General features: G+C 45.1%; 1 protein-coding gene across 1 annotated transcript in view; it reads left to right on the forward strand.

Moving 5' to 3' along the window:
• LOC142776033 (sushi, von Willebrand factor type A, EGF and pentraxin domain-containing protein 1-like) overlaps positions 1-27,818 on the forward strand; it is a 496,230-nt gene that overhangs the window by 329,836 nt on the left and 138,576 nt on the right. Inside the window, exon 12 of the mRNA XM_075878866.1 lies at positions 2,847-3,056. Coding sequence (XP_075734981.1) covers positions 2,847-3,056 — 210 coding nt within the window. The remainder of the gene's footprint in view (positions 1-2,846; positions 3,057-27,818) is intronic.

Below are 27,818 nucleotides of genomic sequence, written 5' to 3' on the forward strand. Positions count from 1 at the left end.
TACGGTGCTCAGCTGCTGACGTGAAAGTTGAAGGTTCAATTATGGCCGCAGCAGTCGCATTTTGACCGAGGCGAAGTGCTAGATGGCCGTGTACTGTACGATGTCCGTGCACGTTAAAGAACACGAGATGGTCTAAATTTCCGGCGTCAACGCTACGCCGTGCCTAAATAGTCGTATTGTTTTAAAACGTGTATCTTCAGATATCATTATTAGGATATACATACTTCAGTTGCAAAAAAACATTTTGACTATATTCCGGGCTAGGAAACTACGTTGTCATCTTCAAGGATGACCGATACACACGTTTGTGTTAACTACTAGGTTTCTCAAAAGGCTACGTTACATACGTTTACATAAGCATAACTGCTTGATCAAGAAGTCGGTGGTCTAGCAGCACAGTATTCAAGTATAAGAGCTGCAGTTTGTCTACCCCTGTCCTAAATTCTTCATTCTGAATGTGTGTGTGTGTGTGTGTGTGTGTTTAATTAAAAATAATAATGAGCCCTAAATGACTATACATGTGTTTGGTGTAATCGCACATTTGTTCGATACCTGTGCAAGTGAAATGTAATTGAAGCTAAACCCTAACACTGGAAAGCAACAGGTGTTCGAATGAGGATAATTGACACTTGTGTCTTCCAAAGACAATCCCTTCCCTACTGCGAAGCACATATCTATATGTCCACGAGAACTTCCCCTACGAAAGCACAAGCCAATGAAAAGTTCAATTGTTTTATCGGGATATCAGGCTCACACTTTTAAGTGATTCAGCCTTTCTACAATATCCTCCGCAAGATGAAGGCAGGGTGGCAACATAACATGAATTTTCTTTAGTGTGCACCATCATGACCCACGTTTCAGTATTAAGATAGCTTAAAAACTGTTACATTAACTTTTTTTTCTATGAAGACTAGGATATAGAGGGAAAAACCAATACGACATGAACGCTAACTTTATCAATGAACTGCTTCGCCAAGCTGAGGAACTGCATTATTTTATTGCGGATCATTTTCATCAAAAACACCTGTGACGCCCTGGATGGCGTCTTGCTTTTCTTTGATACGATTCCGGCTTGTACCCGCCTTTCATTCCGGGCCTCAATTTTTAGGAACCCATTTCAATATTTCACTTTGACTAATTGCCGATTGCGGGCGTAATCAGAGTTAACAATCGAATGCCGTAGTACAGAAAACAGGTCTAGTTGGTAGTTTATTGTGAAATATCGCGAAAAGAAATTCACGTAGAGACAGCGCGGGCGCACGTGTGGTCTTCTTGCTGTATCTACGTGGTTTTCTTTTGCTCTATTTTGCAATCGAATGCCATTTAGCGGCGCTCTCCCGGTGAGAGATTCCGGAAACGAAATGGCAAACATAGATGTAATCGTTTAAAACAGATGCAGGAAACGAGGTTCTTGTCGTGGTCCCGCGGCATCACTATGCGGATAGCACATGCGCCTCCCAATCGTAACACTTCAGTTTCACAAGGCACCAAACACAGAGAAGTCATTACGAGCCCATTATAGTGTCGGAAAAACTTTCTTGCAATCATTCTTTGCAATCATTTTTTTCAAACCAGGCAGCTATACTATTGAGAAGTAAAATCTAAATATTCTTAAGTGAAACTATATGTACACATAAAAGCCCTGTGAATGGGTGTCCCGTTGCGTATAAGCCCTACGAGCCCCTAACAAAGAATGGCGCTTTTTTTCATATTCAGTTATTGAAGATTTACGTAATTTCAAGTATGTTTACAAGGCGAGACATTTTAATCTAAGCAATATACCACAGCTTGTGTTCACAGCAGTACTATATTCAGACCCGATGTAGCCATTCTGTTACGCAAGTAACAAAAGCTCGGCATAAGGACCACAGCGCGGCTGCTTAGAAATAAAACACTCCGTTTTGCGTAATGTGAGCAGTTTATATTTGGGCTATAGTTAGTGTGTAATTAGTTCGCATTAAGTAGTGCGATACGGACAAGGAAAACAAAAAGAAGCGAATAACATTTATGGTGCTAAGTCACAGTACTTTACTGTGCAAATTGAATACTATAAAGAACATGGCAAGCCAGTATAGGCACGGCGAGATAACGCCATGGGAGTGTTATTTGCTTCCTTATGTTGTCCCCGTCCGCAATGCTACGTTTCCTCAGAGCTCAGAAAAAAAAAATTAATTATTCGTGTGAATCTAGCTGCCTTCAATGCCTCAGCTGCCTTAACAACAGTGACGAAAACAGCGTTGTTCTATCTTCAGACAGAAATGGTAGGATTGCGCTATACCATGCAATTTGTGTGCATCTTTTTAAATTAATGGGATGAAAAAAAGGTCAGGAGCATGAGCGATAGTCACTCACGAGAAAAGAACCATTTCCAGAATGCTAAACTGGTCTGGTGCTACAATTACTTCATTTACGGCACGACGTTTGCGTGGTAGCTGACCTGGCACAAAACGGTTGAATCTTATATTTCTTGAGAGATATACGGTATGCCAATTCGTGTGACGTGACAGTCATTGCGCTGCGGCTGCGGAGTGAGGAGTCCTCCTAGATCTCGCATAGTTCCAGATCTCCCGGCTCTTCTAAGTCTCTATATAGAAGTCGACGGGAGCAAAAGAGTCACGATGTCTAATTTTTTGAATGAGCCTTTTTTGTTATTGTTTCGTCAAGCTGCCCAGCTGTGTCCTGTATGTGAGCAATGAAGCCAACGTCCTAAAAAAATAACCTATTAAATGTCCAACGTTGAAGTTTAATGTCGCGAAAGGTACGAATGACCACTGCATAAACGAAACTTTTACTTGTCCTTTCTTCACTGCCTTTGGTACGTTCCCTCCCTTCTGTATCGTCCTCAGGTCCGTGCAGGCTGGCGCCAAACGTGGGCCCAGGCCAACGGGGCCGCAGCGATGATGGAAAGACGCACAGTGCCAATCCAGTGGGCGGCCGTCGCGGCAGGGAGCTCTGCGGCGCGGGCAACGCCACAGCCAGGTGCGTGCAGGCCGGATGGCAGCCCTCCCGGGAGGAGAGACGTCTCTGCCGCCCACGGCCTCGCCGCCGCCGCGCCCGTAGGTATACACTCGGGGGCAACCTTTGTGGCGCTGCAGTGGTCTGGAACACCGCTTGGCCGTCTCCCTTGCTAAACATGCGCCGCACGCTGCGTTATTGCATCGACCTGTTTTCGTGGATCTAGATTGGATGGAATTGAACGCGGTGCAAATACGACATGACACCCGTTGCTTCGAAACTGGGCGGCACGTCTGTAAGCTGCCATCCAATGCATATTGGTTAAAGCGCCTTCGTGATGAATGTTTCGATATTTAACAGACATGAGTTAAACGCTGTGTTCCATTAAAGTGCGATTGGCGGCTACAAGAAAAATACGAGTTTAATCGCGTTAGCGAGTTCCGCGTTCCATTAGAGTAATGAAGATGTTCGAGGCGCATCTCTAACAAGCAAACAAAGGTATGTGTGTGGTCTTTGTTTTCTTTAGGTGCACTTTTCTGAAACTGGGAAAGCCAAAATAGACTACCAGCGTACAGCTTCACTTGACGATAACAAACGAACGAGCCTTCTGCCATCCGCACACACAAAAAAAAAAATTTGTTAATTTTCTTCTCAAGAAACAGAAGCGCAAGTGATGGACTGCCTTGCGCTACCTGGTCGTTATGCTAGCAATGAATGGGAGATGCCCTCGCGTAGAGTAACGCCGCGTGCGCACTCCAGAGCATTTTCGATTTTTTGCTTACCGTTAGTGCCTCTTCATCAATATTTCTATTCCTAATACATGACTTCAGCCGCCTAAACCTTTCGCGCCACTTTCAGTCATAACACGGGTGTATCACATGTCAACTCGATACTGAATCACGTGCCTTATTGCAACACTTGTCGCAGCTGAAAGATGGCAGGCTCTAAATTGGCGGTTTTTTAGATCGCCTCGCTGGGTTCTAGACCACTGCACTGTGGCGGTGAAGTGGAAGCTACAAATGTGAGATCGCGCGTTTTGCGTGGCATTTTTTTACGTATACTGAGCAGTGATGGTTGCAGAGTGGATTGGTCGTGCAGCCGTAACCTTTGCTTCAAAGCCACACAAGGTTGTCCCTGGATATAGACGCGTCCTGCAGTCGAAGGTGTTCGCAAGGCTTTATTCCCGCATACGTCTAAATCAAACAAACTAACAATCAGGGCGGATAGTACGATCGCCAAAACTATATTATGCACACAGTTTGTGTATGAAATTTACCTAATTTCGTTTCATATTTTTTTTGGAGAACGACGTCGTCAACGACTGCTAATTTAAATCTTCTTTTTTTAATCGTGGCCGTATCGTGAGCAGTAATGGCTGCATTAGTTTAAGCTTTCGTAAAACAGACGGATAAAAAGCACCTGCGCACGCCTGGTTCGCCTTAGTTTTCTGCGCTTAGTTTAATGTGTGAGACGGAGGCTGTATCTCCCAAGTTAAACGTAATACAAGCCGGTAGGACACACACAAGCTGTGCACACTAAAGCTCTATTTAGCTAATTAACTGTACGCCTTGCCAGGTACTGAGGTATACGCACACAGTGTCCGATGACTAACGAAGCCACAATAAAACCATGCATTGCTTGCTTTTTACACGGAGCGCACGTGCTTTAGTAGTTTGTGAAAGGTACGCAATTAGCTGGCTCATTAATGTGATTTTACTGTTGAACGATAACGAAAGTTAATAATGTTTCCCGATGAAGGCCACTGAGTGTATGCAAGGCCGCACATGTACTTTTTTTTAATTCGTTGGGGTCTGCATGAGCCAGCTTTCGCAAGTCCATTGAGCTCCTAGATGCTCGGGTACTGTAAGAAAAATAAGAGTTCTTATTATGCATTCCTGTAACTGTTTAATGAAACTTCGTATTTCATTGTTATTTTGATAAGCCGCTTTGCACCACATCAAGCAGACACTGCTCAGACTGTGGGCCCGCTTTCATCTTCTTCTTCCTCTTCTTTTTCTTTTTTTTATCAGCGGGCTCGACGAAGAGCTACAGGATCGAATGACTGATAAAGTAATCAACGGTATATTTTCAAAGCGATGCGTGGTAGTAGAGATCAAAAGCGCTCAGTAGAGCTAATATAGAAGCGCGACCTTGAATAGGAGATCTGTGTTTCCAGTGATAGCATGGCGAGAGCTGTTTCATGCGTGTATAAATGGCATGCCGCTATATAGGAAACACAGTCCTCGTTTCTACCCCGATGAACGCTTAAGCACCCACAATGCCACACAAAGGTGGCATTGTGGGTGCTTCGTTAAATCACTCAAATCAGACGTTTAGAGGTCGTGAAACAGCCTCGGACAAACAAGCAGTTTTTTTTTAACACGAAAGTGTTTTATGCCAAGATTCAACAAGACTTTGATGGCATATTTTCGTCACAGAAAGGACGTTGAAAGAATGCGCATGATCAGAAGACAGAGAAAAAAGTGTTGCGTCAACAGGATTTGAAACCATGACTTCTGAATCGACAATTGATGTCAGGCACGCTATCAACTTCGCCATGGACACATAATATGCACGCTGTAAAAAATACGCCTCCTAAATCTGCCACCGACTTTTCGCAGCGTTGTTGGTAAAGTGCAATAGTGAATCATGACCATGGCATCTGGGATTAGTTCTGTCAACGCGTCGTTTCTAAGTGTCCGTCACATATGGCATATTTCCAATAGCAGAAGTGCAGTTTAGTCGACGTCTTAACACACGTTCTGGTGGCAACATTACAACGAGTGTCAGCGTCGCACATAGCATCCCCCATACAAAACATAGCTCTGCAACCTCTGAAACACGCCTTTTTAGCCTAGCTCCCCGTTACCAATTTAAGCTCGCCCCGCGAATAATTGTGGCCGGCCAAAGAGAAGACAGGACGCGCGTTGCGTTTCCCTCTGGCCGGGCAGCGGTGTTCATTAACTCTACTATGCCGTGAGTAGGCGACCTTAGCCCAAGTTAGGCGTTCATTCAGTCATGAGGTTCTGTCTGTCGCATCACTTTCTGTGGTTCCACTCTCACTGTTAACTACTATAGCTACCACAAGCATCTATGACATCATCATCAGCAGCAGCAGCCTGACTACACCCACTGCCAGACAAAGGCCTCTCCTATGTCCCGCCAGTCAACTCGGTCCTGTGCTTGCTGCTGTCACTTTATACCTGCAAACTTCCTAATCTCATCTGCTCACCTAACTATCTGTCTCCCCCTCACCTGCGTGCCTTCTCTGGGAATCCAGTCAGTTACCCTTAATGACCAGCGGCTATCCTGCCTACGCGCTACGTGCCCGGCTCATGTCCATTAATTCTTCTTGATTTAACTATAATACCCTGAACCCCGGTTTGTTCCCTGACCCACTCTGCTCTTTTCTTGGGTCTTATGATTACGCCTGTCATTTTTCTTTCCATCGCTCAAAGCTGGAGGTGAAGCGGCTGGTGAGGATCAGGTAACATCAGATATGATGAAAGACAAAGAACAGATTGTGTTATAAAAGCTGATCACCCTGTTTACGAAGTGTCTCGTGAAGGGAAGGGTACCAGAACCTTGAAAAAATGCTAACTATGACCTCAAAGGTTTGTTTGTTCATTAATCATGGACGTCAGTCATCACGATGTCTATGTGTGACTAAGCTTCAACGTGCATGCATTTACCTTAAACGATGCCGTAGCTGTCAAACACCAAGAAGGTTCAAACACCAATGAACATTGTGTAAGCACCTCTTATATCAACGTACATTAAATTATTTCAGTAAGAACACGTTTTACTTACGTGTTTTAGACATTCCTATAACAAAGGAATCTACGTTTTTTTAGTTTTGTCATGATTTCAATCTCTATCTGGCTGCAGTTTTTTTACACGTAGGGAAATAAGTGTGCCCTTTCGGGAAATCATCGTAGTTGAAGAACATTTTATTTCTACGAAGAATTCGGAGACAGTCCAGCAGGTGTTTGGGGTGGGCAAACATGGCCGGCGCATCATTAGAGCGCTTCAGTATATTGAGTTACCCCATTGAAGTGAACAATCCCCAAATACGGTTCACAGTGCAGCTATCATACGCGTAGTTGACGTAGGACTGGGACAGTAACTGTACACGGTCAAGCATTACCACCTCCTAAAGCAATCATAGTAGGGTACCACACATTATAATTGCAAGACTATAGGGCCGTAGAAGTGCTTGCGAAATTATTACATTGTTATGCTTCCGAACATTGTTACATAGCATTATATCAAGCAGTGAAGCGAAAAACACTCTTTCTAAAGTGTGTCGAAGCTCAAGTAACGGACCTCCTTGCGCTATCTGGTCGTTAGGCTAGCAATAAATGCGCGATACTATATAGCGTGAGTCGTGGAGCCTAATCCTAATGACTATAAACGTCGTAAGTTGAATGCCTTGCACCTTGAAAGTAATTTAATGTTAGAACCAATCTAGCATCATACATTGAGATTTGAGCAAAGCCTTTGTTGTTGTCGTTCACCCCGTCCTTTTTTTTTTTATCTAAACCTGTCGGGTCATCGTTTCTTAACCCTTATGGACCGTCGCGTGGTTAATCCTCTAGCACTGAGCTAACTAGAACAGATAGGGGTCTACCTCTTGAATGAACGCTAGATGGGTGCCCCAGCTTTCCTTCCTCAGCCTCACTATGTTCAATCATTATTCATTGTTCTTGCTTTTAGAGCCTCAGATGTTGGTTTCCAAGGAAGTCCGTATTTCTCCGACGTCAGCCGGATGTCACTGCTTTTTCTCAGGCTTCCTTTTTCATTTTGTTGTGCTTCCCTCTACCTTATCTGTAGATTTTCTTGAGGAGGCAGAGCTTTTTCGCGGTGATCCAGGACAATGGCAATCGGCAGAACGAAAGCCTCCAAGATGAAGAGGCACAAGGAGGCCATATCGAAATGTTGAACGACGTTTACCCTATAGTAAAATGTAGTGCGCGTTGTGGAACGTATTCTGAAAAGAAAAAGCAGATTCAGTGCTTCGAATAGGTTCTCCTTCAAAACCGGAACGTAACACTGATCACATAAAAACGTACAACTAATTGACATTCACTTTTCACATTCAATAGGCTTTGACCTTCTGGCGCGTGAAGGTGATGTAACTGATTTCAGCGTTGTTTCCGACTTGAATTTAAATTTTACACTTCGCGCAAAGCAGATGAAACGTGACCAACGCTCTCTTGGAACAAATAGTGCTAGACGAAGAAAATTCGAGCGTGCAGTTGCATCTAGATGAATGCATACACGGCTTGACTTCGCGTAAAAAAAGTTTTGACACTATGTAATGGCAATATAATTACTGAATAATAGCGTAGCTGAAGTTATACCATGCTATCGCCTTCATAGCAGCGGCCAGCATTACAATCATATAGTACGCTCCATCTAGTCAGCACCATTGACTTGCGCGCATCACTTTGATTTGGCAGCGCTCCGGATGTCCACTGTGATGACTGGACTTTGCGCACTATACCGTTGCTAATGCTTGCCGCTGTTCGGGTTTCACTTAACGCCGATTGTACGTCCTCGTTTGCTTGTGGCGCTTAGTTTAATTGTGCAAGACTGTACGTGTCCCACCGAGAATACGTTATTCTAACTTACACTATATATATTTCCAATGTGAGCCCAAGGTGCGTTATACGTATATGTGTATAACCGGAAGCACGCTGCAATTATTGATAGTTCTCTGCCATTCTCGTCTTCTCTCGCGCGCATGGGCAAAATTATGGTGCCCCCACTTGATCGCCCTTCTCTGGCTGCCTTTCTATTCATCGCGAAGGGCCCAGTTCCGCGGTCGGAATTAATCGGCTGTTTAGTGCGAGCGAAAAAAAAATCCTGTCGCACGGCGTGTTTTGGCACTCCTCCCTGCCTGGGATTGACAGCAGTGTCATAAATCCTCTCGACACCCCGTAGAAAAAGAATGAAAAACTCTGCTCTTTCTAAAAGCCCTTATTAGCATTTAAGCACTTGAAGCATTCATGCTGATATAGCTATAGATATCGAGATAAAAAAAATTAAGCAGTGGAGGCGCGAAAAATTCATCCTCAAAAAGATCAGGCTTTGTTCGGACGCTGTATAATTGGGCGCAAATAAATAACGGTCATTCTTCGCCCCTACCGCGCACATTTTTGTGCTCGGTTTCTGTCAAAGTTTGTGCGTGTCTTCCGCGTTATTACGTCAATGATCACTTGTCTTTGTGGATGGACGTAGAATTAATGTCTCCGCCACTAATTAGTGGAGATTTCACCCACGAGTGATCGCGTCGCCATACATTTAGGGCCACTTACTCTATTCTACCTATTCGCTTTTCCTGTTAGTTTGGCTGGCAGCGAGTGATGTATAGCGCGCTGCACTTGGCGCGCTGTTTGTCGGCGTGTTTGACGAAGAGCCTTAAGCTGGTACGTGTCAGACGTTTTACGGAGGCTCACGAGCCGAAAAAGCGGGCGGCAGTTCACGACGTCGATGATGATGAAATTAACTTTGTCGTTTTCATTGATTCTCGGCTGAATAATTTCCTACTACTCGCTGTTTTTTTTTACGCCGTGTAATATCGTCAAGCTTCTGCGAAATAATTATGTGAGAGAAGTTTCATTTTGCTGACAAGTGTAATGGTTTTTGTGCAGTGACATTTGAGATCACTAAGCCATTCAAAGCATGAAACATGGTTTTTAATGTACGGCGTTCACTGGTAGTGATTCATTCTCCCGTGTTATTCAGCGGAGCGTGCGGTAACTGTAGCTGCAATTGTATTAAATAAACGAAAGCGGGAAAACTTCAAGCGCAAAGTGGTATATGCTCCTGCATATAAGAAAAAGTTCCACCTCGTTGTCGCGTATTCAGATTTAATTAGATTATATGATGCATGGGCACGGCTTTCCGCGTGGTAGCAGTTGTCAAGGTATGATCGAGGGCTTCAGCTGCTCAGTACAGCTCTTCCGCTTCCATTTGTGTTGCGTTTTACGCGCAGCCGCTTTCGTGATTATTGGCGCAGAAAAGAAAAACGAGGAATAAAGCTCAGCAAGAAAGGCTGGTGTCCTTTCCTTTCTCGCGCGTTTTCAGCTCTCGCAGTGTCTCCACGGGGAAAAATTGTCGCACAGGCGGACGCGCTTGAGATATTCCCTGATATCTTCGCATGAGTGGAAAAGAACAAGTCGTGCAAATGTCATGAGTATCTTCGTGATTGCTTCCAATTACCCTGAATGTCCTTGCTAGGTAATTACTATACGTATGCAGCTTTGCTAACTGACGATATTCCCTGAAGCGGGGTTAGTTATGCGTGAACATTTTATTCCTAATTAAGTTCAAATGAACGATCAGACAGGGGAATGAGTGTGACATGCGAAAAGCAAAGTAATAGAAGTAAATCTACTTGTGTATCACACGCGCCGCGACATCATTTCCTGAGTGCACAGTGACTGTAAAAAAATGCTTACACGTTGGGAGAAGACAACCACTTCTTTGTTTTTTAGCATAATATTTGCTCTGTACTCGCACGTGAGCAGTCGAAATTACAACTTCTTGTTGTTTTTCGATGATGTCATAACGCATGTAAATTTCTGGCCAACTGCGTATACATAACGTATGGGACACCTTCCGGTTAACTGTAAAGTTACGGTGTTTCCTGTGTTATATTTTAAATTAGGAGGTCACAACCTGACGCACATTCTTTCATACTCTCTTCGTAGCATCTGCTTATGAGGAGTTTCTATTTGCGTGCGTGGGTGCAGTGTGTAAGAAACTTATGCTGTTAAAGTGTTACGTACCAAACTCTTACGTTGCCGAGATTTCATTGTGTCATTTCAACCAGTCTCTCCAACCATATGGCCCACTCAAGTAAATTTTACCCAGCGGCGTCATAGGAAACGGACACGCCAGTAATGCTACTCGGGCAGCTCTCGATGGCACACTTGAGGATGCCATACCACTTTCAAGGTCTGACTCGGCCAGCAGCCTTCGTGGTGACTTGCACAGGAGATAATGCTCTCTTTTTGGTGCCCACCAAGCAGCCAGATCAACCGAACCACTCATCAACACCGCCTGCGCTCTTTGATGTAACCCTATATGCAAAATGGACTTCACCGAAAACAGCCCACACAGCTTTGTCAGTTATGGTGAGGTGTGGCATTTGCGAAATCATATTTATTCCACATCGGGATGGCCGACAATGCACTCTGCTATTTTCGTAATTATGAGGAGACGCTACACCACATACTGTGTGACTGTCCGGTCAAAAATGTGCAGAGACAATCACTGGCGTCCATTATAGCGCGCCTTGACAATAGACAAACGTCTGTTGAATCTGTTCTAGCATGTCGTCGACAAAGGACAATGCAGCTGAAGGTGACCAAAGCACTGCTGGAGTTTTTGAGGAAGACGGAAATGGCGAAGCAGCTGTGAGAGTGATGTCACGTTCTACGCCAGATTATTGGATTCTTACTGACTAGGTGCTCGTGCACGTGCTGTGCGGTGGGGTAGCTTTCTGTCCCTTTCCTCTCATTCATTCAATCTTCGCTTTCCCACGTGTAGGGTAGCAAACTGGTTATCCTGAACTGTTTGACCTCCCTACCCTTCCTGCTCTACCATTCTCTTCTCTTCTTGACGCAAGCATAGTGAGAGAGAGAGAGACACGGACCATGCGCTACGCTATACCTAGATAGCAGGTCCTTGCCCTCGGCTTTGTCATATCATGCTTCTTGTGCCCACAATTCAGGTGTGCTGAAAGCTGTGACGTTAAAATTTCGGTTTCTCAAGCATGGCGTAATCAAGCAGATTGCATAGACCTGCATGCTGGCTAACAGACGATAGCTTAGCGCAGTGAGACATTCGACTGTTAAGCGCGGGGTCGTAAGTTTGAAAATCGCGACCGCCAAGTTAATTTTCTCGTGTTTATTGTTTTTTTACATTCATTTTAATCTTAACAATTGCCGACACGCAGTTTTAACGAAAGCGAGAGCTTGCACGAACAATGAGTGCACGCATAGCCCAGGCATCAGGGCAACTCGCGATCACGGGACTTGCTTGAAGAGAGCGGTGAATTGAAATGTGTGGTTTCTCTTTGTCTTTTTTTCTCTCAGTGAGCAGTTAGATGTTTTCTCATAAAAACACTGTTTGAAAGCACCTTCGTAAATGAAGGAACAAAATTTTTAGGGTTATGGCAAACAGTAACAACACGGAGCGCTTTATTTCTGTAAAGTTCATACTACCACCTGTTAAGAGCGAATCGAGGGCATGCTCGCGCGCTGAAGAACACTTGACAAAACTCGAAATACGTACGCGCAAGAGCTGGTGAAGAAGCCGTTCAGTTCAACGGCTGCTAAAACTCTGAATTGACGTAAGGGGCTCAATGACGTTCGAACAAGGGAGCGCATGCTTTGTATACGGTCTCCCTACGCGGATAATGAGAGCGGCCGATTACTTCCCATTAAGCCTCGGGGGGAGAATCCGGAATGCGTGCGCACATCGCAGCGTGTGGTGCGCAGCGCGCCTTCAACGGCGTGTTGACGGCAGCTGCGCGTGGCTCGTGAGAGCTTGCACAGTGGTCGCGGCTTGATGAAAAGTACTTTCCAAGCGACCAAGTGGCGCAGGCCGAGGCACGTCCACCGCATCAACGTCGCGCTTCAACGGGCGCTTTCATCATCATCATCATCATCATCATCATCATCATCATCATCATCATCATCATCAGCCTTACTACGTCCACTGCAGGACAAAGGCTTCTCCCATGTTCCGCCAGTTAACCCGGTCCTCTGCTTGCTGCTGCCAATTTATACCCGCAAACTTCTTAATCTCATCTGCCCACCTAACTTTCTGTCTCCCCCTAACCCATTTGCCTTCTCTGGGAATCCAGTCAGTTACCCTTAATGACCAGCAGTTATCCTGTCTACGCGCTACATGCCCGGCCCATGTTCATTTCCTCTTCTTGATTTCAGCTATGATATCCTTAACCCCCGTTCGTTTCCTAATCCACTCTGTTCTCTTCTTGTCTCTAAAAGTTACACCTGCCATTTTCCTATCCATCGCTCACTGCGTCGTCCTCAACTTAAGCTGAACCCTCTTTGTAAGTCTCCAGGTTTCTGCTCCATAGCTAAGTACCGGCAAGATACAGCTGTTATATACCTTCCTCTTGAGGGATAGTGGCAATCTACCTGTCTTAATTTGAGAGTGCTTGCGAAATGTCCTCCACCCCATTCTTATTCTTCTAGTTACTTCAATCTCGTGGTTTGGCTCCGCGGTTATTACCTGCCCTAAGTAAACATAGTCTTTTACAACTTGAAGTGCACTATTACTTATCTCGAAGCGCTGCTCTTTTCCGAGGTTGTTGTACATTACTTTCGTTTTCTGTAGATTAATTTTAAGACCCACCTTTCTGCTCTCCTTGTCTAACTCCGTAATCATGAGTTGCAATTCTCGCCCTAGTAGGTTGCAGCGATGTCGTAGTGGTTAGAGCATCCGCCTCGCATGCAAAAGGTCCGTGGTTCAAATCCTGGTGCTCCGCAGTTCCCAATCGGATAAAAAAATCCGCGTGGTGATGGAACTGCATTAAGAGGCCTGGGGTGCGGCCTTACCGGTAACCACCGCCGGGAACGCACTCCCTCACCAGAGAAGGATTGGCCACCCTGGTGCAGTATCTGGCCACTACCTCCCACATGCATACGTCAAATAACGAACGCTTTAGGAATCTGCAAATTATATCTGTTTCGAGATACGATGGCTTGAAGTACGCCCACTGAAAATTTCTGGCATTGCAAACAACCCAGGCCATGCGGCTTGCCACACCCGATAACTTAGGAAGAAACCACATTTAGCTAAATGTATACCTACGAAACGTGGCGTCATGGCTGACTACAGGAGCTCCATCCGTGCATACTCAATGAACATGGGCCTATGTATTTGCATTTTTGAACGTGTGCGACAGGGACGTAGCCCGGAAGAAAGTGGGTTCAAACGCATCCCAAATTTTTCAATTTTGTTTGCGTATATATACACGCACCATACTAACGCACGCACGAACATACACTAGGATTGTTTGAACTCACCCCACCCCCCCCCCCCCTTCTGAAAAAAAATCTTTGTCTACGCTCCTGGTGGGAAAAAATAGGTGTGTATTACTATGTTTTTTTTTCTGCTATCCTACGTTTTCTATTACCTTGCGGCATTACTTTATATGGTCCTTATATATTTTTTTAGGTGTAAGGAACGTGAGACTTCTGCCTTTTACAGTAGTTCGTTTTTCTACTTTGGTTCAATAACATAACCAACCAAGAATGCTCTAACTGGATTGTGGTGTGTCAGTGAGCGAAATATTGAGATGCAAAAGGAAAAGACTAATCTCTTTCTACCAATTAATCATTCCTTTATACCTATTTTCGTCAATTCTATGACAAGAAATTGATTTCTGGAATAGGTAACATAGACTAACAGTTCTACATTTCGTTTTTCACTTTAAACCAAGTGCTGGTGCGTGACAGTGTCGTCCCTGAATTTTTAGCATTGACTGTTAGTTCTACCTGACATTTAAGATTGTCTTGGCTCTCTTCAAACGCTAATTAGTATATAGTTGCATATTACAGTTAACTAAAAGCCCTGTAGAATATCGTTATAACCCATGACATCACGGTGAGCTTGGGCACCATCCTCACCCTTTTGTTTATTTGTTGGCGCCCCACGTTTTTATCTAGCTTCTTCGCATTGTAAAAAAGTTTTATGCTTGTTTGTCGCTAACATGGTGCAGTAATTTACTTATGTAAATTAAGTGGCGAAAACTTCTGAAGTGTGTGTGTGTGTGTGTGAGGGAGAGGGGGACGCAGATCTGTTCATCTTCAAATAGAAACATGGCCGTTAAACTTCCCCAAGCCGCAATCCACGAACTTCAGCCTACCAAACTCGGTAGTGGCTGTTCAAGTATATGTTTATGAACCCCGCGTATTTTGAATGCAGTAGTTGAAATCTGAACAAAACTAGACTCGTTCGAGTTAGCGTTGTATGCAGTATAGCTGATAGCAGCCTCGTTGCCTGTAGCAGTGTCACGAGGACGAAGTTTATCGATATAAAGCTCACCGATTAAAGAAAGCTGATGAGAGGCGTGTTCACGATGAGTTAGGCTGCACACCTGTACACAATTAAGGCCACTTGAGTCCCAGTGGCTCATGACAATTCGCGAGCATTGTCCACGAATAAGCGTACAGTCAGTGCGGCTTCGAAAGAAAAAAATTCGGGACAACAAAGATGCTATCATTCACTATTTCATGAAGAGTCACGTGGGATTTAAACACGCTTATAGGTCGACCATATTGTGTACAGGTTTTACATTGTGGTCTGTTTTCTGACGCAGTGTATTACAGAGCTGCGCTCACTACGGCATTCTTCTGGTCGAACTTTCTTACCATTTACAGCTGGAATATAGGCTGTTGTCAAAAAAGGGGTTATCTGTATTCACCAAGTTTGAAGCCGTCTAATAGTGTGCGTTTTGGAAATATGCAGTCGATGTTATTTCGACATGCCCGTTTCTAGGCACCAGATGTCCTGGTTTTATGGAATGATTTAGTGTTCGTGCAGTAGAACAAGTGCCTTTTACCGGCCATACTTCGTCGTTCAATCTATGGAGCCATATGACTTGTCTATTCAGCAAGAAACAACGTAACCTGCGCGCGCTTAATCCCGCTCGCTTAGGTGGAGAAAGCTTCGTTTTCGTAAGAGACGCCCACGCGCCGGCGCGTGGGAGTCTGTTATTTCGCGTTCATCTTATTAGCGAGTCTCAATTGTTGCAGCAGCTGTGCTATGCTCCGATGCAATTTTTTAATACATCGACTCACAAGCACGCTTACATCTACAACGCTGCGCTTCATTTGACAACCTTGCTACGAAGACCGTATGTTGCAAATTACAATAACAGGCCTTTGAATCAACCCTTTGTTCTTTTGGTGCACGTTAAAATAAAAACATGAATTTCGGAACAACGTTTCGTTCTTCTCGAGACATGATGTTGCAACGAGCCGAAATTGAAGCCTTTCAATTCCGGAAAACGCTTGCGACAATAAACGCCACAATTGTTTTGCAATCCATTTTTTTTTGTTCAAGAAGACCTCCCAGATCTGGCACTTGCCATTGATATGAAGACTTTAAAACTGCACATCAACTTTGTGGTCGGTTCTCGCTCACGAGAAATCGTACTTAACACGTGCGATATCGAGTGATAACCGTGATATCTGTTCTTTTTGTTGTTTTTTACTGTTTTACCACAACTCCTACGGAATTCTGCTCCGCTGTATCCTCTCCATGCATGTATGTGTCTATATACACGCTGGAAGATTATTTAGTTATTTTTTTATTTATTTTTTATTGTGCGCACACAAACACATATTATCCTTATGAATTTCCAGTTTTTTGCATGTTTTTTTATTATGACCGCAACAATTAATCAAGCGTTAGTATCACGCTTCATTATATAAACAGCGCCTGTTTTCACGTTTCTGTTGCTAAGCGCATAGACGTGATTTACTGGAATGTCAAAATTCCATGGGAACGTATTAATTCCTGGCCCTGTATCTCGGTGCCTTTAAGAACACTAGAGGAAAGTGAAGCCAGTCTGCGATGAATCAACATAAAACAATGATTGGAGTGTAGGTATAGTGCGAAACCTAGAAATATAACGAATACATTTTGTGGTTACAAACTGATAACAAGGGTGCTTGCAGGATGACCCGAGCTTCCCGTGCAGATGAATTTGCTCCGAGATCGCTCAGCGGTGGCCCTGACATGAAGACAGTGTGGAGCGCGTGATACGAGCGTTAATAAAATTGACTACAGGAATGCGCGTGTCGTTTGAAACGCATGTTGGACGTTTGCGACGGTGATAAAAGAAACACCGCGTTTAAAAACGTCACCGCTGCCACTCAGTAAACATTTTAACAGTGCGACGTCAGCGGGATGCCAAATCAACAAGCGCCTCCCACATTCGTGTTCGTGGGCGTATGTCGTGTTTCGAACAGGGTTTTTCGTTCCTCCTGCAGCATAAAAATTTCCTCTCTCGAAGGCAGCAAGGGCGCACACACAGCCCTCTCGTGCTGCTCGTTTCACCTATATCTCCAATAAATATAAGAACAGGTGGTCACCAGGGGCGCTCGCATCATGGCGGCAACGTAGGTGTGATTGTAAACGTCGGGAGCGCAGCGAAATTGAGTGCGAGACATCGCATCCATGTGGTGATATCACTTCTACTTCTGCATGCGTGTGTGCATAGTCAGTACGATAAAGCTGATAGATTAATCGCGCCACTCGACGTGAGTACGGCTCCTCGGCAAGAGAAATTGGGGGGGGGGGGGGCGTACCCGATCTTCACCGCGGGCGTCTAATTAATCAAACTGATTGACGCGTGAACTGGAATACAAACTCGTTGATTTTGAGAAGCCACGAGCTAAACTCGTGAGTGTCAAGCGTTTTATGCGTCAAACGCCAAGTAGCAGGGAAGCTTATTTACGGCTAAATAGTTTGGTGAGCTTACACTACTTGTGCAAGGCTGGAGCCATAAGGGAGCTTCTGATAACAGCTTCTTGCAGTTTTTTAAGTTGGTCGTCTACTCATGCGTGTGGTCGGCTTCGAAGTGAAGACAGCATCAGCTCTGTCTTAATTTTATTGTACTAATCGACTGAGGCTTAAGAACCATTACAATAAGCTGTCTTGTCCTGATTGATGGGGCTTCAATGAAAAGTCAATTATCTCAGGTGCAATTAGAAAAGCCATATCAGTATGCAGCTAAGAAACGTTTTCCTGATTAGCAGGTTTCTAATTGTCATCATATTAGTAAGGGCTAATCAACATGGTTTTACTTAGCGTGCTCATCAATAACGTCACCTTAATAAGCATAGTTCATAGCGTCACGTTAGTAAGCAAAACACTACCCAACTTAGTCGACTGTCCTTGACGCGATGACTGGTTTTATCATAACCAAAGAAACGCAGTGCGCCGAGGGGGAGGGGGGATGAGACTTTTTTTATATTGTTGGCTCGTTCATAAGGGGATGTTGCCAGAGCTCAGAATTATCCCGAGTTTCGCGAAACTCGGCCGATCCTACATATCGTCCCAAGTTTGACAGGCTGTGAACAAAAAGCACAGGTGTAAAAAAGGCACTAAAGGCAAACATTAGGTTAATGTTAATTTCTGAAATAGCTCTCCAAAAACTTCCTGGTGTTACTTTTGTGCCATAGAAGTGCTTATTTAACCCTTTCGGCCCTGGCGTCGTCACTTGACGACACCGCACAACCTTTCCCCTATAGTATCTCGGAAACTTAACCAATACTGCTCATTCTTGGGGGCATAGTTCTTTAATGATCCGCACTCTGATTGACACCAATATTGCGGCACGTTTGCAGAGGTATCAGCCACAAAGAAGAAGTGCGACCGAGGGCTGCCGTGAAGCCGAGGCGCGAAAGTTGAGGTGGGGAAGCGCCATTTTCGGGACGACGTACGGAAGCTGTTTCAGTGAGTATTAGGCTGAAAAGTCAGACGTTCGTTTTTATTTTGAGTACACCATTGATTGGCAGAAAAAAGAGCCCATCTTTATTTCATTTTCTAACACTGAGCTCTGATTACCAAATTTGGTGCCACGTTAATTAATCCAAAAATGCTTGTACCAGTGGCTCAATTTTTTTTCTTTGTGGTCTTCTGAAGTCCTAACTGTGAGAAAAACGCGCACAAAAAGTGTATCCAACCAAAATAAAAAATCCAGGCTGAAAGGGTTAAAAAAATGAAACTCCAATTTAGCAGTCTGCATAACATTGGCGCACTTGAAATCTCCCACCTTAAGTTGGTTCGTTTCACGTCACTGTTGCCGTGCACAACATTGCCGGCTTTACTGCATGGCCACCGACATTAGTAGCAGCAAAGCGAAAGTAGCGGGAGCCACAGCTGCTACAACAGCCACTGAACAATTTCCTGTCATGGCCTCCCAGATCGCGAGCACGCTTGGTTCAACTGGGTTCCGCTAGATGGCATCATCTGTCCAGTTTAACCAGGTGAAAATGGAACTTTGAACCACTCGCGCCATTCCCCATAGTAGCTGCCGGTGGTTCTTTGTTCTGTAAATAAAACAATAAAGAACGTATATAATATTGTTACTTGTTTTGGTGCACAGAAGGTTCTTTTTTATTGCGATAGCAATTATATGAGCGCACTCGGCTGAGTTTCACCGTCGAAGTCATGTCCCGGATTTGAATGTTTGTACATACTTATAAAATGCACAAAAAATAATTCAAAGACCCCCAAGGGAAATTCGAGCCAGTGATCCCTCTCTTCTCAGCGCACTGCATTCGCCAACTGGGCTACGCCACTCATATCCATATAACTAACGGTGAGCTACGTATATACACCTAAACCTGGATATAACGAAACTGATGAATTCCAGAAAAATTTTGTTATAAAGACAATTTTGTTATATGAAAGTGCAGTACGAAAATTTGGAAATTAAACGCGTAAGTTAAGCGAACGGGGGGCCAAAGGCAGAGCTAATTCAAAACACTTATTTTACAGTACAAAACCTGCGTTATTATTGCGATAGTAATTATATGGTCAATTTCGGTGGACTTTTGTCGTCGCCACCTTGTTCCGTAACAAGTCCAAATTGATAACATGCCCTTGCGCATCGTAACTTTCACGAGCACGTAAAAGCGCGTGAGCGCTGCTGAAGCAGAGATCAAATGAGTCGGCCCATCTCTATCGCCTAGAAAGTGCATAAGATAGCATCTCGCGTGTGTTAGAACTGCCATCGAATGCTCAAACAGAAAGTAGACCACCCGTCTTGAGCGAGCATGAAACAACGCGGGGAGGTTTATTGATTGATTGATTTGTTGGGTTTAACGTGCCGAAACCACCATATGATTATGAGAGACGCCGTAGTGGAGGGCTCCGGAAATTTCGACCACCTGGAACGCGGAGAGGGGATCGCTCGACTAACAATAATGAGCTTTGATTTCAAGCGCTGTCGTGATCGCTGGCGCGCTTGCTATCTCGGCGAGTATCAGTGCGGTTTCAACGCGAAGGGACTGTTTGAAAAGAGCACTTTTCTCTGGAGTGGCTTTATTTGCTCACACTAGCGTTTTGCAGGAGTTAGGTGATATCGGATCCCCGATATTAGCTGCCAGCCTTACTTCTTATAAGACTGCAATTTTTTGCTATCGCGTTCACTGCATTTCATTCAACGTGCACGTCGTGTTGCCAGAACTTATCGGCTAATCTCAAAAGCTACCAGCCTGTGAACTCGCAGTGCAGGACAGAAGGGCGTGACGAGTCGAGCTTCGAAGATCCGTCGTTACCATGGTCTTGGAGTTTCCATCAACGCCTAGTCTGACATTCCCTTGATGTTGACGATACAGTTGTCCGAAATTAAGAAAAATCACAGTTTCGCCGCAAGGGCGAAGCATTGAATGCTACAGCAACAACTTCGAATGTAACGCTGAGAACAGCAAGCACATCAAAACGTGCAGCGTGCTGCTCCCGCACAAATGACGCAAGAGAACGAGAGCAAACTAACAACGTTTACAGCTCGACACTTGACTTGCTGTTTAAACAAAAACAAGGCACAAAACGTAATCGCAGGTACAGATAGGAGTGCGAACTAACAAGTGCCCCAGTTGTTACTTCGCTGAGTTTGAAAAGCGCACTATTTTCCCAACGACGCCTGTCCAGTGAGCGAAGTGATTTTTGTGCGCCCGGCAACTACAAGCAATCGTTCCTGTCAAAGTCAGAGGCACGCGATTCTCCCCACCGAAGCATATAAGCGTGCGCGTACAAGCACCTACCCCCCCTCCCCCCTAGGCAGTGCGCCGTGCTGCCGACCGGATTGCAGTAATTAGGTGCCTTTCTCATCTTCTGACCACTACCAACATCATTGCATCATCACTAATGCATCATTAAGGGCCAATATACTCCAATGTAGCGTTGACGCGAACGCACGCTGGGCACAGCGACACTACGTTAGCAAAACGCGAGCACTATATAGTCTGACGCCAGGCGCGACCAGCGTACGTCGACGCCGCCCGACGGCAACCAGCGCGAAATGCGACATGCTACATTTCGCGCCGATGCGTTACTCCCGGACAACACTGCGTCTCCATTTTTCATGACGGAGGGACGCCGGACGCGCTGAAACGCGCATGCATAAGCAACGCAGCGCGGTGCGAGCCGGTCAGTATATGGCAGGACCAGCGTGACCCGACGAAATGAACGCCGGTGAGCACGCGCACCGGGTCACGTCGAAATGTATTGGCGCCTCCCCTGTGGCATGTTGTCTTGCTGTCACATGACGCGCATGTTATTATTATCATGTTTGCACCAGTCACATACCTTTGTCATCCATTGACGTCACGTAATACCAAATTTGGCACATGTAGAACTAGCGAAACAGCCGCGAGCGCATCATGAGTGTGGCATGTAGTCATGTTGTTACATGACACGCATCTCATGTTTATCATGTTTGCACCAGTATCATACCTTCGTCATTCATTCACGCCCCATAATACCAAATTTGGTATAAGTGAAGCTAGCGAAATGGCCCCCAGCGCATCATGAGCGTAGCATGTAGCCATGTTCTTACATGACACGCATGTCATGTTTTTGATGTTAGGGTGGGTCGCTTGTATTCGCCATGAATTCATGTCATACCATACCGGTTTTGCAACATGCCATGTGAACGAAACCACCGCAAGAGGTGCAGGACCATGATATGTAAATCATGGCATTCATGACGTCCATGTCATGATTTTCGTGTTATGACTAGTTAAATATGTCCCTAATACAGTCATATTATTCCATACTAAGTTTGGCATCGATGCCATTATCGAAACGGCCAGGAGAGCTAAACGTCGTAGGCGGCTAGATAGATAGATAGATAGATAGATAGATAGATAGATAGATAGATAGATAGATAGATAGATAGATAGATAGATAGATAGATAGATAGATAGATAGATAGATAGATAGATAGATAGATAGATAGATAGATAGATAGATAGATAGATAGATACGCGCAAAGTCACCGTAGTTCACTAAGAAATGCTTCGCATTTAAAAAAGCAACTCTCAACGTCGTCAGGGGCCACAACAGGTGCGCGCAATGAAACTATGCACGCGCGCATGGCGTCGAAAACGAAGAGCGAACGACACAGACAGGGATACCACGGAAAACTATTAGGTAAAGTGGCCTCCATATGCAGCGCAGCCCCACTATGTGACGCTAACTAAAAGCGTGGCACTGCTAACGCGCAAGAGAAGATTTTGTTTGTTTGTTTGTTTGTTTTGTTTTATGTTTATTTGTTTGTTTGTTTGTTGGTTTGTTTGTTGGTTTGTTTGTTGGTTAGTTTGCTTGCTTGTTTGTTTATTTATTTGTTTGTTCGTTTGTTTGTTTGTCTGTTTGTTTGTTTGTTTGTTTGTTTGTTTGGAGTGAAGGGACGGGGCACACCCGCGCATGCGCCCGCAGCGACGACAATGGCGGCAACGCCGGTTCGTGGGATGAAGGCCCGCCTGCCCGCCTCTCGCCTGGTGTGCCGTGCGCGCCGCCGCCGCCACTTTGCGCTTCGTCAGCGGCACGGGAGCCGCGGAAGATGCATGCTCGTACCAAAATGACAAAACGCGAAGCAAAATTCCTAGATTGTCTTTGGGGAAAATTCATTATACCAAGGTTGTCTCCCGCTGTTACTTTGTGACATAGAGGTCGCAAATACATGTGATTTTATGGAGCAACGGCGGGGAATAGAAAAACTTCCTTATATCGACAAATTCGTAAACTGGAAGTTCATTACAAGCAGATTTATCTGTACACCGTTCATAACTGGCTTAGTGTCAATGGACTTAGAAGAAGCATTCTTGAACAAAGGGTGTACATTGTTAGGGCAAGCCATACAAGCTTTCCCTAAACATTGACGTGTCCAGTCGCGTGATGAATGGAGGGGTGGGTTCACTGAAGCCCATGCAGTTGGATGAAAGAGGCATTGCAAACGTCTCTGGCACCACTTTCACTCTGAAGCAACAGGAAAAATTATCCAACCTTCCTGGTGCCCCAATATCAACGCGTTATTTTCCGCGAAGGGCATGGACAATTATGTGATATACACTAACGCCTTATTTTGCGAACGAGTACTTAGCAAATATGCTGAACTGATTTTATAGAGAGAATTCATCGTGCCGGTAAACAAGGACAACAAAAAGTAAGAGCAGTAACCATAAAATTCATAGATTACCGTTAAAAAGAGAATGTATTGTGTAATTGCAAGAAACTTAAGGGCACTTCTTTTAGTGTCAGTAACGGCTACTCGGAGGAGACATTCTAACTAAGAAAGAAATTATGGGAACGTTCGGCACCAGACCAAGCTAAAGGGGCGAGAATCTCAATAGTGCACGATAAACTGAAGGTAAACGGACGCATGTTTGTCTGCGACGATAAAAAAAAAAATGAACGCTGTCTTGTTCAATACAGGAGTGACAAGAAGGATAACAAAGTTAACGCGACGCCAGTAGTGAGAGCGCATGGCCAACATGACTTCTTTGACTCAAACAGCTCTGCTGGTAGTTGAAAAAACCAGTCCCACTCATAGCTAAGAATTCTTGTCCAAAATGCTCGTAGTATCGTCAATAGGAGGAGGAAGAGGAATAAACTTTATTATAAAAAACCAGCAGGTTTCGGTCACCGGGCCTAAGCCTCCCATGAGAGGACGTCAAGGGCTTGCCTCGACGCCGCCTCACGGGCGTGCTGGGTCGCCCAGGTTTGGTCGTAAAGAGCGGGGCTCCACAGAGCCTCATGGAGCTTCGACGAAAGGGTCGTGGCGTTAGTGTGTCTGTACTGTGCTGGGCACTCCCACAGCATGTGCCAAAGTGTAGCCGGGTGAGTGCCGCAGCACCGGCAGTGGGAGGTTGTGTACACGTCCGGGAATATGAGGTGAAAGCGGGCAGGTGAGGGATATGTGTTTGTTTGAAGTAGACGCAAAGTGGTGGCCTGTGCCCGGTTGAGCTTGGGGTGAGGTAGGGGAAAGGCTCGGCGTCTGATGTAAAAGTTCTTAACCAGATCATTGTAGGTAGTCAGGTTGTCCCTGGTGTCCATCTCGTCTACAGTAGCTCCAGCGCGCTTGACAAGGCCTCGCGCAAGGAAGTGGGTGACCTCGATGAGGTTGGGGAGGCGTGGGTGGACTGGGCCCGCGTGAGTGGGTATCCTTGTCAGGGTGATCACGTTTTCTTTGGAGCGTGGTGCCTGGCCGAGCATGCGAAGCGCTTGAGGAGAAATGCGGCCTTTGCTGAAGTTAGTGACGGCTGAGCGAGAGTGGCATACGATGGTGTTACAGGTGGCATCTAGAGTGGTCAGGGCGATGGCCACCTCTTCAGCCACCTCGGCAGAGGAAGTGGTGACGCTGGTTGCACAGCGTAGGAATCCATTGCGTGTGACGACAGCTGCAAAACGAGTACCTTGAGGATACTGAGCGGCGTCAACAAATGTGGCGCCAGGTTCGTGGGCAAGGACTTTTGTGATGGTTCTAGCGCGAGCTTGGTGCCGGGCTCTGTTGTACTCAGGATGCATATTTCTAGGGATGGGACAAGCGTGGATCCAGCTGCGGATGCTATGCGGAATTGATTGTTTGGGGCCCTGTTGCTGATGATACGTGAAGCCAAGCGTGGAGAGAATAGAACGTCCCGACCCCGCCACGGTGGTGTAGTGGCTAAGGTACTGGGCTGCTGACCCGCAGGTCGCGGGATCAAATCCCGGCTGTGCCGGCTGCATTTCCGATGGAAGCGGAAATGTTGTAGGCCCGTGTATTCAGATTTGGGTGCACGTTAAAGAACCCCAGGTGGTCAAAATTTCCGGAGCCCTCCACTACAGCGTCTCTCATAATCAAATGGTGGTTTGGGGATGTTAAACCCCACAAATTAATCAATCAACAGAATGTCCCGTTTTCGTGAGTGTAAGCCGTTCTAGCTGACTGCGTTGTTGGGCTTCAATGAGTTTTTCGAGGGTGTTGTAAACTCTCAGTTGATTGAAAAGTTCAGTGCTGGTGCAGTGCGGGAGGCCAAGTGCTTGTTTGTAGACCTTTCGTATGAGGGTATCGAGCTTATTTTGTTCTGCACGCTACCAGTTCAGATAAGCAGCAACGTAGGTGATATGACCCAGGACAAAAGACTGCACGAGGCGGAGAAGGCCCCCTTCTTTGAGACCACTTTTTCGGTTGGATATACGTTTGAGAAGACGTAAGGTGTTGTGAGATTGAGCGGAGATCTTGCTGAGAGCCAAGCCGTTAGTGTCATCGACTGATTTAGTGAGACCGAGGACCCGGATACTAGGGACGTGCGGGATAGGGCTGCCATTTTGAAGGGGAAGGGTGATGGTGTCACAGGGTCTTTGCTCATGTAGGTGTTTGGGGGGACGTCCCCACTGAATGAGCTTGTAAAGAAGCAGCTCCAACTTAGTCGGTGAACAGCACAGCCCGGTTCTTTAGAGATAGGCCTCAACTGTGTCAATCGCCGTCTGCAGGGCGGTCTCCACTTGACCATCACTACCTTGGCACGCCCAGATGGTGATGTTGTCGCCGTAGATAGTATAGTGGGTGTTGTCAACCTGTTTGTAATTGCTGTGCAAGGCCAAGCACGACTAAGTTGAAGAGCATGGGAGAGATGACTGACCCTTGCGGGATGCCTACACTGCCAAGAGGAATCAGGGCTGATCGTAAATCTCCGACCGAAAGGGTGGCCATAGGGTTGGAGAGGAAGTCACGAATGTAATTGTAGACTCGCTCTCCCAGTTGGAGGAGACAAACTTGTTCTAGAGTAGCAGCATGGGAAATTTTGTCACAAGCTTGACTAAGGTCGAGTCCGAGAATAGCTTTTGTGTTACGGGAACGATCGTTTAGAACTTGGTGCTAAAGTTGCAGCATAGTGTCTTGTGCTGACAGGTGAGGTCGAAATCCAATAATGGTGTTGGGATAGATAGAGTTGTGTTCGAAGTAAGTGTTGACACGTGTCAGGAAGGCGTGTTCCATAACCTTGCCCACGCATGGGTGAGGGAATGGGGTCTTAGGTTGTTGAAGCTAGATGGTTTGCCGGGCTTTGGAATTGAGATGACTTGCAGTTTTCCAGGCAGGCGAAAGGGAGGTTGCGTTCCAGCAACATGGAGGGCCTTTTTAAAGAGAGTGAGGAATCGACACTTTGCTTTGCTCTTGGGGCTATTGTAAACGTTTAAAATAACGATGCATTCTTTCTGTTTACGATTGGGAATTAATTCGAGCAACAGGTGTTCGATATGATTGTCAATAAACTTACGTAATTAGAATATTTGGTAATGGTACATAGTGCCTATGCTGTGCTACTGATATAAACGTGGTTGCGTAATGAAATACGCAGTGATTGCATTGTTCCTCCAGCGCATAAGCTTTTCAGATGGGACAGAGATACGCAAGGTGGCGGTGCTGCTATCAATGTAAAAATTTCCGTACCACCTGATGTCATGTTTGTGAAAATGTATGGTGTAAGATTACTTTCATCAATATAGTGTACACTATTGCCTCAGTATATAGACCACCTACGTCTACGCCTCAGTTTTTAGATTCGCTAAGTGATTTTTGAGTGACCATGCCAACAGGAACACGAGATTGATAATAGCCGGAGACTTCATTTTGCCACACATTGACTGGCAAAATATTACTCCTGGTGAGACTGAAACAATTAGTTTTGAAAAGCTTCTGGAAATTAATTTCTGCTATGACCAAGAACATTATTGTGCATGATCCAACTAGTCTTACAGGTTCGTGGAAGTCATTATTAGACCTCGTTTTCTTGTCGCAAAATATAACAGACTACGTACTAGACATTTTAGATGGCATATACAACCACAAACTGTTGTCCTTAGTCATAAAGACTAGTGCATGCAAATAAAGAAACCGTTCCTTCCGGTAAAAGTAAGAGACTTTAAAAAGGCCGCTGAAACTTTCATCTTAGAATTTTTTAGCGTCTCTCATAATAATATAGTGGTTTTGGGACGTTGAACCCCACATATCAATCAAATCTTAGATTTTTTAGAACAGCAGCTTCATGACTTCGCGTGAGTATCTGGCTTGGAATCTGAATGATTTGTGGGGTTTAACGTTCCAAAATTACAGGAGAGACGCCGTAATGAAGGGCTCCGAAAATTTCGACCACCTGGCGCTTTTTAACCTGCACCCGAATTTGAGCACATAGGCCTACAACATTTCCTCCTCCGTTGGCTTCGAATCTGTAGAACAATCGTGGCAGGGATTTAAAAGCAATGTTGTGAATTGCGTAGATCGCTATTTTCCTACTCGCATTAAGGAAACAGGTAAACGAAATCCTTTGATAACACGCAGCATTATCTATATGAAACGGCAATTCAAAATACTCAGAAAAAGGAAAGATAGAGCGATGGAAGTAGCAGCTATAAATGTGAAGTTGAAGGAAGCCCTGGGAAATTCAAAAAAGAAGTTTTTTGGTCAAACGCTTGTTAACTTTCTTAGGAGTTCGCCATGAAAATTCTGGCGTTACTTCAGTGAAAGAAAGGAAAGAATTGAGCAGTTTGAGCAGTTTGTTTTCAAAATAGACCAGGGATATAAGATTGAGGCATCCGTCAAAATCAACCTAACCACCAGAATGGAGCCCTTTATTATTAACAGTAAAGGTGTTTTTCAGTTGCTGCTTGAGATAGACGCGAAGAAAGGATGATCTACCGACAGTTTCTCAAGAGATATGCTAAATTCGTTTCGTTTTATTTAGAAATATTATTTGTGAAATCAGTCAAGACGCGATCACTCCCGCAAGACTGGTGCAGTGCGATTGTAATACCGATTTTTG

Source organism: Rhipicephalus microplus, chromosome X (assembly GCF_043290135.1).
Source record: "Rhipicephalus microplus isolate Deutch F79 chromosome X, USDA_Rmic, whole genome shotgun sequence".
Lineage (NCBI taxonomy): Eukaryota > Metazoa > Arthropoda > Arachnida > Ixodida > Ixodidae > Rhipicephalus > Rhipicephalus microplus.